The sequence below is a fragment of the Acyrthosiphon pisum genome, chromosome A2 (genome assembly GCF_005508785.2).
Source record: "Acyrthosiphon pisum isolate AL4f chromosome A2, pea_aphid_22Mar2018_4r6ur, whole genome shotgun sequence".
NCBI classification, from domain to species: Eukaryota; Metazoa; Arthropoda; class Insecta; order Hemiptera; family Aphididae; genus Acyrthosiphon; species Acyrthosiphon pisum.
The window spans coordinates 76,746,134-76,757,337 of record NC_042495.1 but is presented as its reverse complement, the minus strand read 5'-3'; the positions used below and the strand labels follow the sequence as shown (position 1 = coordinate 76,757,337).

The 11,204-nt window shown below is 27.9% G+C and overlaps 2 protein-coding genes across 2 annotated transcripts in view; one reads left to right on the top strand and one right to left on the bottom strand.

The window, feature by feature from the left end:
• Positions 1 to 2,544: 2,544 nt before the first annotated feature.
• LOC100158674 lies at positions 2,545 to 6,408 on the bottom strand. Its single transcript, XM_001951586.5, has 4 exons — positions 6,035 to 6,408; positions 3,988 to 4,107; positions 3,725 to 3,903; positions 2,545 to 3,656 (listed from the first exon to the last, which is right to left on the bottom strand). Exons 1-4 carry the CDS (start codon positions 6,093 to 6,095, stop codon positions 3,567 to 3,569), a joined length of 450 nt encoding a protein of 149 aa, XP_001951621.1. The 5' UTR covers positions 6,096 to 6,408; the 3' UTR covers positions 2,545 to 3,566.
• Positions 6,409 to 7,261: 853 nt separating this feature from the next.
• Positions 7,262 to 11,204, top strand: part of LOC100167609 (palmitoyltransferase ZDHHC5) — a 9,782-nt gene continuing 5,839 nt past the window's right edge. Inside the window, exons 1-4 of the mRNA XM_001951454.4 lie at positions 7,262 to 7,688; positions 7,781 to 7,899; positions 7,981 to 8,138; positions 8,202 to 8,374. Of these exons, the coding sequence (XP_001951489.1) occupies positions 7,597 to 7,688; positions 7,781 to 7,899; positions 7,981 to 8,138; positions 8,202 to 8,374 (542 nt within the window). The 5' untranslated portion in view covers positions 7,262 to 7,596. The remainder of the gene's footprint in view (positions 7,689 to 7,780; positions 7,900 to 7,980; positions 8,139 to 8,201; positions 8,375 to 11,204) is intronic.

Genomic DNA, 11,204 nt, shown 5'->3' with positions numbered 1-11,204 from the left:
CATCGCCACATTGGCTTACCGTCTCAAGCAATGCGTTATGTATCCTATTGGGAATTCCTTGGAAATTTTCATTAAATATTTGTTAATAGAACTGGCCGTAAGGCGGACTTGCAATTACTAGCCAATTATAAGGAATCGAATGACACCAGGTGAAAAACACTGGACTATTGTTAGGTGACCTATCTATGTAAAATCCTAAAAAATATTACTCTCCGTAACTTATAAAATTTCTATTTTATTTAGCTCATAAAAAAATAATTTTGAATGCATTTGGTCTATTTTGTATGGGCCAGAGAAAGAAAACAAAAAGTGTGCAGTGTGTTCATATCCTCTTAAAAGAATTACCCAGACACCCATTAATTTAGGTAGCTTTCAAATTTTGGTATGAAGTTTGCGACTCAATAAAAGTTTGTATATAAAGATTGTATAAAGTTTAATAAGATTTTATGACCAATGTCTGTTAATTTTTTAATTAAATTACCATTTTCTTAAAACGTTCTACTTAAATTGAGTTTTGCTAATTAGTAATTAGATAGGATCTAACATCATTCTCAATTCAATAAATTAAATGTATAGCTGTTACTTGTTAATGTATCCAATAGATGTAATTATTTGTTATTGATAACATGTATTTACAAATTATGTCAAGTAGTAAGTACTAACTACCTGCAGTGACAACTGATATTCTATCTTATTTGGGTATCGCCATATCGGTATTTACAATTATTTAACAAATATAATATGTTTATTAACTGTTCTTCTAATTATTTAAAAATGTAAAAAATCTAGTTTTCATAATGCATTTAAATGAATAAAAACAAATTAACCAATTTAACAAGTTATATCCACCCTCTATTTTTGCAAAATTTGTGTCTGGTTAAAAATTAATTTATTTGTTTTGGTAATAACTATATTAATTTTAAACACTATATTGATGGTGTAAAATTTAAGTACCTAAGTAATAATATTGTATTTAGGTATACTGAATATGTGATAATATAATATATTAATTGAAAAATATTGTTAATTTAGTTTTATTGTATATTTGTGTATAATTATATTTTGCTCTGTATTTGACCCTAGCGATAGTGAGTAAACCAACCTTGTAATATTGCATGTAATCTCAATTGTATTAAACATATTTTTGTTATTGGTAAGTAAATATTGTTATTATTAACACTAAAGACATCTGTGACTCGCAAACAAATGTTTCAATTTTTACATATGCAGACAATACATGATTATTGTACTCTAATACATCATGGGAATTTGTCTATACTAAAGCGTCTACTGGTCTAAATTACATTATTCAAAAACTATATACAAAAAAAAATTACTTTAAATTTTGTTAAAACCAAGTTTATAGCTTTTTCCATTTACTCTTAAGATACTCTTAACATAGCCCTTCTAATGAAATCCAGATTACAGATAATTTATACAACCCTAAAGATTGTAAAATAAAAAGAGTATCAAGGGTAAGATACTTAGGCCTAATCTTTGACCAAAATATGAAATGGCAACCCCACATAAACAATATGACTATGTGCCGAAGGTCAATTATGTACAAAATATATTGTTTAAGAAAAATAATTTCACCAGATACTATGCGTGGTGTGTATGTCTTTCTACCAAGCTATTCTTCAGTATCGAAATAATTGCCTGGGGTACTACATATGAAAATGCTATTAAGCCATTATCTATCCAACAAATTAAAATAGTTTGTATGTGCCTTGATGAAAACACGTTAGATGGATCAACTTAAGTAAACTATAAATATTTTGGCGTTTTACCTATCAATTTACTTTATAAGAAATTTTCAATCATGTTTAGTGTTAAAAAGATTCCTATAAATAATAATATATATTCAAAGCGTAATAGAACATATTATGATATCTCAAATAATTATACTAAAAAAAATTTTGGACAAAGATTTGTTGACTATTTAGGACCTACTTTTTTTAGTGCAATGCCTTTTTTTATTAAATAAAACTATAAGATCAAATCTCAAATCTAATCACAAAACTATCTCCAATTGGCTTCCACAAGAAATTTAATGATTTCTAAAAAAATATAATGTATGTATAGACATTAAATTACAATCTTATATTTTTAGCTTATAACTGTATTCTAAATATATTTTATATTTAAAGAAATCCATACTTATTTGTATTTCCTCTTTATACAATGTTTAATTACATTTCTACTGTAATATATATAATTTAAGTTTGTAACATGTAACACTCTACTACCAACACAAGCTCTGCTTAAAGGAATACAGGTGTCTCAAAAATGATTTATTTTTTTCAAAATGCGGTTTCTAACATGTATGGTGTTATTATATAGCGTTTGATGTGATTCCAAGTCCCTAATACCCATTAATATCATTTGACTTTGTTTTGTTAGACAAAACAATGTTGTTTTAAGTCAATAATGTTATTAATTCATGTGGTGCTGAATTACAAACTTCATTATTATAAATTTAAAGTTTAAGAAACAATATTATGAACAGACGTCTACATTGAAACATCAAATTGTAAAAATAAATATTTTACTAATATTATGTTTATTTCATAAATGTAATATAATTTCAAAAAATAATAAAAAAAAAATTAGGTCTTAGTATTAAGGCACTTTAATTGCCCAGACTCAACCAGAAATTGAAGTCTACGCACGGCTATGTATCGTAACAATCAGTACAAGAAAGTATAAAAAAATTCAAAATACAAATTAAAATATTTTATATAAATAAACAACACGATCATACAAAATGTTTTTAAATTATAATTATAAAAGATACTTAGGACATGTACAATATTTTGGACGGAAATATACAAGTTTATATCAAAACCTGATATTTGGACGGAACTTTTCACTTACAGTTAAAAATAATACTGATAATATTTGATAAAATATGATATAATATATATATATACAGTGATGTTTTTGTAAAAAAATGTATAGGATATATACTCATTTATGAACTTAATTCAATGAAACAAATGTGGTACATGCAATAAATTTATAAGTGCAAAGATAATGAGATTCAACCTTTCAAAGGGTAGCTCTTTTAATAACTCTCTCGGCAATTATTGCTCTGTGGAAGGCTTATTAAAAAAAAATTGCAATAATCACGGCCATGAATGATGATAAACTACTTACAAAGACATACACTTCAACATGGTGATAAACAATCCTAAATATTTATTACACGGTTTCAACTTATAGATAATTATTAATTAATAAATGTCCCATGACAACAAATAATAATACAGATTGCTTAATTATTTTAAATTTTAAGGTATACCTACAAGCGTAGACTTGCGTATTTATACTATTTTCACAAAGTATACGCTAATTCACAAAATTGTAAATAGGTAACGCCGTATACCCTCAAAAACACCACTGTATATATAAATGCTTATAATAAAAATAGAGCAGAAACTAATGTGACCTACAGATGAATGAAAATACTAAACACTATTTTAGTAGTAAAATAATTACAAAAAAAAGTTCAGTATATAAAAAAACCGTCTTAAGGCAGAACATAACAACCATTTGGAATTAAACTATACAGTTTTGGTTACATGGAACCCAATCAACACAGCGATGCATCCCAATAACAGAATCAGATTGGATTTTACCGCACTACTGCCCATCTGGAATACCAAAAAATATAAGTAATCAAGTATTTTAATAAATATATCTATGGAATAAAATTCCTTACAGTGATGTAGAAATTACAACGGTCGCCTAAGCAACATTCAGCACATTTCCAATCTTGATACCATAAGTATGTGCAAGAAGGCATTGTTTTAGTTTTTACAGCTTCACATGTAGCCCTCGTGGCACATCTCTTTGATACATAATATTGTTTAATACCTCCTTCAACCCAATATGGTGGAGCTGAAATAATAATTAACATGTTTAAGATACAAAATATAAAGTCAGTATGAACATTGTATGTTCAAAAACTATAAATATTCTTACATCCCCAACTGATTTCTGATAAACACATATCTTCTTCTGGTTCGCATGTCTTAATTGTGTTCAAACATTTTTCATGGTTTTGATCTTGGTTTGTACAAACATAACATTCCAAGGACTCACCTAAAACACAGTGAAGGTTACGTTAGGTACAACCAGCTAAGTTTTAGTATATGACACTATTAAGATAGTACATTTAAAAATGTAAAATACTCAAATTAGAATTTAAAAAAAAAATTGTTTCACGCTGAATCATTGGAATTATTTAGTTTTTTTACTAAGTAATTAAATGAGATCCATCATAAATTAGGCCCAAATATAAAATGTTCATATATTGTGTGAAGAAAAAAGTTCACTAAACCGTCTGGCCATAGGCGCAAATAAGCCAATTTTTGGAAGGACTAACCCTGGCTTAATACTAACTACTAAGAACTGACTTATGAATTGGGGAGAACTAAGTTCCCCAAGCTTCCTATGGATGGCCCTAACCCTATTTGCACCAACGCACCTGGTCATTTATTATAATATAATTTGCAAGTCTGGCCACACCTAATACTTACACAATGTATCCTGTTGGACCAACTGAAACAAAAAATTAAATCACAAATAGATTGTCAATTTCTGGAGCAAGATATAATATAGTGACACAGTGCCAACTCTCTACTAGAATGTGGTAGAAAAATAGATTGTCCTAAACTCTATTACTATCATTGATATCTACACAGATATTATTGTTATTAACAACCAGAATGCATTTAGACATTTTTTGACCAATAACAACAAAAATGCCTAATTATATAAAAATAAATTTCACCCTTTTAGGAAAACATAAAATTATTAATATGTCTCTGATAATCATATCTCCTAATCCTGAGGTTTATTTTTTTATATCAATGAGTAATTTTAAATACCTAATGGTTTATGACGGGAAAAGTATTAACTAAAATGTTGTGTTTATAAATGTCATACATTTATAAATGTCTATTTGGGAACATGCTACTCAGTTAGTTTTCACTGCTGCTAAGGAAACTATGGTTGCTCAGTTGCCAGCACACATCCCTTCACAACGGGAATTTTTTATATTGTTCTTCTTGATTGATTAATTACAATGTAGGACGCTGCAAACAAAAGTGAATTCCAATTGCAAAAATGCAAAAGAGAATCTTTAGATATATCTACGTAAAAACTGGTTGAGAAGGAGAAATATTTTAATTTTATGTCGAAATTTAACAATCTAGAGATACAACAAATTGCCTACAATATGAAAGGGACAAAGGGGAATGAAATTTTCAAAAATAAACTCATTAATTTATACTTTGCATGAGGCCGTAATAAGAAATCAATGATTAAAATTTCAAGTTTCTAGTACCATGGGAAGTGCACAAAAAGAACGTTGCATATTTTCATTACACACATTTTTTTATTGAGCTTGAGACAACACATTAATGTATAATAAAAAGTATTAGTTTTAAAAAATCAAAAGTAATGATGAAATTTTTGATTGTAGTTTAAAAATGTCTAATTAATAATAATCATAATTGATGGTAGAGGTTAGATCCTTTCAATGTTTAATATACGTTAATATAATTAATAAATTATAGTTACGAATTACAAAATATAATATTGATAGTAGGAAATAAATCAATGGAGTTATTAGAGGATTAAAACAATAACATTAAAAATTAACCACCCCTAAAAATCGGGTACTATAGAGCAGTAGAATTAATATCACTGCTCTCAAACGATAATAAATGATAATTACTATAATAGTTTTTTGTTGGTCACTAAGATTGGAATAATTTTTAAACAAATGAAAAAGATTTTAAATTATTAAAATGTAATTTAATTATAATGCAAAGCAAGTATCTAACTTAATAGTCAAAACTAGTAGGGAAAATAACTATATTAAACAAAAACCACATTGATCTATCCACCTAGGCCATACTGAATTTGGAAAAAACTACCTATTGACACGCCCATTAGCTGCTATTTTGTATAAATATAAATTAAATTGTGTACATTGTATAATATGTTTACAGAACGCACTTACCTGAGTTAATAATAACTATGATTAATGCAATAAACAACAAAAATTTATTAAAGAAAATCATATTTTCAATCGTGTAGTAAACAAAAAAAAAAAATTTTACATACAACTATTAATTGACAGAATTAAGACAGTATTATTTAAAAGAAAAAAAGTGGATTTGTTTAATCTTGACAGCAACAAGTGTAAGACATCCAACACATTTCATGAGCAGAACAAAATGTAAACTGAATAATTAGAAATTACTAATTAGTAGTAAATACTAATTTAAATGTTGTTATCGTAAATCGTTACAATAGACAATAATATCAAACGTGATTTGAGATCCGTCGTACGTGCCACCATGGTTCACCTTCACACCCAAAAAAGTTACAAGTTGTTGTTATTCATAATTAGGTATAAATGTGTGATAATGAGACCATTGGCGATTGGCCACATTGGGATTTGGGATTAGGGAAGTCGTATATAAAAAAAACAGTTGATTTGAGATAGTATGGTTACAACCACGGCTATAGATACTATCTTTAATCGTGGTTACAACCACGATTTAAGATAATTTCTCTATTCTGTGATTACTCAACAAAACTTATTTGGTATGATCCACGGACTCACGGTATCAAAATTTCTAATATCATTTATAATTGAGATCACGATTTAAGATATGCTACAAATCTATACCTTATATCTTAAAACAAGATAGAACCATTCTATGGTCATAGCACGATTAAAGATAGTATGGTTGCCCAACGAATCTAGAAAAGTGTCTACCGAAATCATAGACATATTATAATAGAATATATTATATATAAATTATAATATAATATAATATAATAATATATTAATAATAATTATTTTAATATAATATATTATATGTATATGTGGTAGATAATAATATGTTATCTAATAATAATAATATATTATCTACATCGTGATTCCGCCTCATAATATAACTCAACTGGAAAAAAAACAGTTTTATTAACTCATCTTATGGTTCTTTCTCTCTCGCACATATCATGGCTTTGTAGTTCTCTCTCTATTCGTGGTCTATTCTATCATGCATGGACTACTACAGTGAAGTAGTCCGTGATTCTGTGTTTCGAACACTCAAATTGTTTGATATTTCTTTTCCATTATTGTGAGTACCAACCTCCAAGTCCTAAAGTCAATGGTTTTTGTCGCGTGCGTTCTGACCACACTGCTTCGTCAAACCACATTATCACAGAAGTGTAAATTTTCAATTTTATTTTTATTTTTAATGTTTTAAGTGAAATTTTGAATTTATTTCTGTCACTTTTGGTTGCCCGTCAATGATTGAATATTTTACGCGCGGGCAAGCTACATCTCGCAGTCCCAACGTAAACGTACTCCACTCACGCCCCATCGCCGTCGACCGGCCGTCAACAATATGAGAGAACTCAATTTTCGTGCACACTTACCACAGCACTATTTCTGTTTACGAATACTATTACTGGGTCTGTCGCCGTCCGATCAGAAGAAGAATGACGCTTGAAATCCACTTCTGTAGTGCAGTAGTAGTTTTCGAGTGACCAGAAGAAAATCACACAATGCCAAAATGCGGATTGCATACCAAATATTTGCCGGCGACGTTTGCATGGATACTGCTACTAGGGACGACTGGGGCTTTTTTTTATTATCCGTAAGTACCTAGCAAGTAGTGACGCAGTCGAATCATTTTGTAAATTCGATTGACATGTGACGCTCGCTATCCCACATTTTTGTTATTTACAGATGTCGATTTTTTGCTCAATTTTATCCATGGGTACCGCTCGTTCATGGCATAGTGACGTTTTTTGTTATAGCAAACTTCACGTTGGCAACGTTCATGGATCCAGGTGTAATACCCAAAGGTAATTATTTAACTATATTTGTGTAATATGTATATTATTATGTTTTGTTTTAATAATTTATAATATGTAAATTGATTTCAGCACCAGAAGACGAAGACACCGGTGATGACTTCCAGTCGCCTTTGTATAAGTCTACAGAAGTGAACACAATACAAGTGAGAATGAAATGGTGTTCCACGTGCAGATTTTACAGACCACCAAGATGTTCTCACTGTAGTGTTTGCAACTGTTGTATAGAAGTAATATTTAAATTTAAACACGTCTTTTTTACTGTTACATTTTAAATATAATACTTTTTTTAGACGTTTGATCATCATTGCCCATGGGTAAATAATTGTATTGGTCGTCGCAACTATCGCTATTTCTTCTTTTTTCTTATATCTCTAAGTATCCACATGGCGTCTATATTTGGTGTTTGTTGTTGGTATATTTTATACCATAAAGACAAAATCGGAGACATTGATACTTTAGTATCGTATCCTTTATATAACATTATTTTAATTAATAAGTAATGCAAAAATGGATTATCTAGTAAATTTTACAATGGGACTGCCTAGAATACAATCATGTTATTCTACAATTATACAAATAGTATACTCAGTGGTGTAGTATACACCTTCTAATTTTATATTTAAGCGTATACCCTTAAAAAAAATTGTGGTACGCAGGTTAGACGTAGTCCCCTCCCCAATTTAAAATTATTTTATAATTATTAAGGCGTGTACCCGTACACTTTTTTAGGACTATATCACTGAGTATAGTGTATACCTACCTAATTATTTAAAATAAAAACTGATTATATGTTTAAATGTTATAGGATAATTTTATTTATACCTTATTATTAGGGAGATTTTTAGATTCTGAGTGGAACGATGAATGTATTGAATGATGTGTGTTTTTATATTTTTTTTTAAATTTTTTATTTTTGTGTCTGTGTACACGATAAGTAGTCGAAATAATGCTTCGATTATCAACTTCAGTATCTTGTTTGATTGGAAAGTGAATATCGTTGGTGCATTGGGGAGGTCAAAATTTAAAATTCCCAGTAATTTTCAAAAGCGCCGTGAAAAATTAAGGAAAAACGGGAATTTTTACGCAAAATCGATTTTTCACAAAATTGAATTTGGTTTTTGGTGTAACTTTAAAACAAATGACCGTAGAAACATGAAATTTTCAATGGTTGTTTATATTTCCATTTTCTATACTCGATAACATTTTCAAAATATTTTGATTTATTTTGAACTGTTTAGAGACATTTTCATTTTCCATTTTTTTTTAGTTTTTTTTCTAAAAATATCAATACAATTTTATTTGTTGATTAAAAAAGCTTGACAATTTAATAAAAGGCTCCTGGTATATTGTTTCAAAAGCAGATAAAAAATATTAAAAATCCTCAGTCACAGTTTTTTTTAATAAGCATTTAAAGTTCAAAAATTGACAAAATATGGAAAAATCACTTTTTTCAAATTATTTTGAGTTAAGAATTCGTAAAAAATTTTCTTTTTAAATCTAAGATTTTAAAATGTAATACGACATTCCTTATAAGATTATCTACCTTTTATCAAACAAAAATATCTATAAGAAGTTAAATTAATTTTTTATGATCGTTTGAAATTCAAATTTTTACAACATTGGATATTCATTCAATTTCTCGTGTAGCGATTTTCTTATTTTATGTAATTAAAAAACGAATAATGACTGTAGACACTTGAAAATTTCACTGAATGTTTATATTAGCATTTTCTATACACGATACAATTTTGAAAAGAAATTGACTCTTTTTGGGCTGTTTACGGACATTGTCAGTTTTCAATTTTTTTAGTTTTTCTTTTTCTATAAATTTCTGATAGACTCCTGATATATTGGTACAATAGCAGTTAAAAAATATTAAAAATATATAGACACAATTTTTTTTTATAAGCATTTAAAGATCAAATTTTGACAACATTTATCAAATTTAAAATTGAATAATTATTTTGTAGTTAAAAATTTATAAAATTTTTATATCTAAGGATTAAAAATGTATAACAGGATTCCACGTAAGTATTTAATTCTGTTACCAAAAAATCTAAAAAATATATAAGCACAGTTTATTTTTATAGTAATTTTAAGTTCAAATTTGGACGAAATTACATATTAAAAAACCTGTAGAATAACTATTTTAGTTATTTTTTTGTGATTGAATAATAATTATTCATGGGTATACTTGAAACTTCTAAAGTATACTATTATATATCTATGATACCATGCTATGGTAGCATCGCGGTTTTTTGTTGATGACGCGTTATACGTACCTAATGGATATTGTGATATGATTAATTTGGAATTTATTATCGATACCTACCTATTATAGCTCAATTTTTTTTTAATACCATAGATAAGTATATAATATATCTTATACAGTCATACCTAGACTGACATACCGCCTCCGCTGAGATTCGTTTTTCTTATACAATGATATCATATCATTTAATTCAAATTTATAACCATCCATTATACAGTAACCCACTTGTTACCTACTGTACAGTAGAGCGACATCCATTTGCCCACCCTTTTTAAATATTGACAAATTTATGAGGAATCTTAATTCTTTAATAATATTTTTATGAATTTCTATATAATAATAGTTTTGCACATTTTCATGATTTGTACGTATTTTTTCGAAATTTTAACTTTAAATGCTTATAAAAAAAACTCGTTGCTATATCGTTCAGAAAAAGAACCTACTACCAAAACAGGTTCGCCGCGCTCAGATCGGGCATATATTTAGTGCGTAAAAGCATATTTTTCAGGTTTTTTAGGGTATTTAAAATCCCAGGCCCATAAATAGTAATTAATTAATATTATAATGAATTCTTTGTTTTTTAAAATAATTAATTCAACCTACTATAAATAATTGTAATACTAACTGAAAAATAAATTTCTATATTAGTCATATAAATATTATATGTAATAAAATATACAGTTATATAGTTATATAGGCTGACCTATATCTCAGCCCGGAATCATTTTTCATGTGTATTGATTTATCATTGAATTCAAATTTATCACATCCATCACTATGCTCATAGTGAAAATGAAAAGATACATTTGACACTAACTATATACAGCTGAACGGTTTCCTACTTCCCCATTTTTCTATTTCTCCTGCGTTTATTTAAAACTTTTTTTTTACTTCTGACCATCTCGACTAGATCCAATTTTATAGAAGAAACCACCTTCATAGTTAAAAATTGAAGCATTTTTAGTTTTTACTTCACCGAAAGGTTAGGTTACCCCAAAAAAAATTTGTTTCAAAACATAAT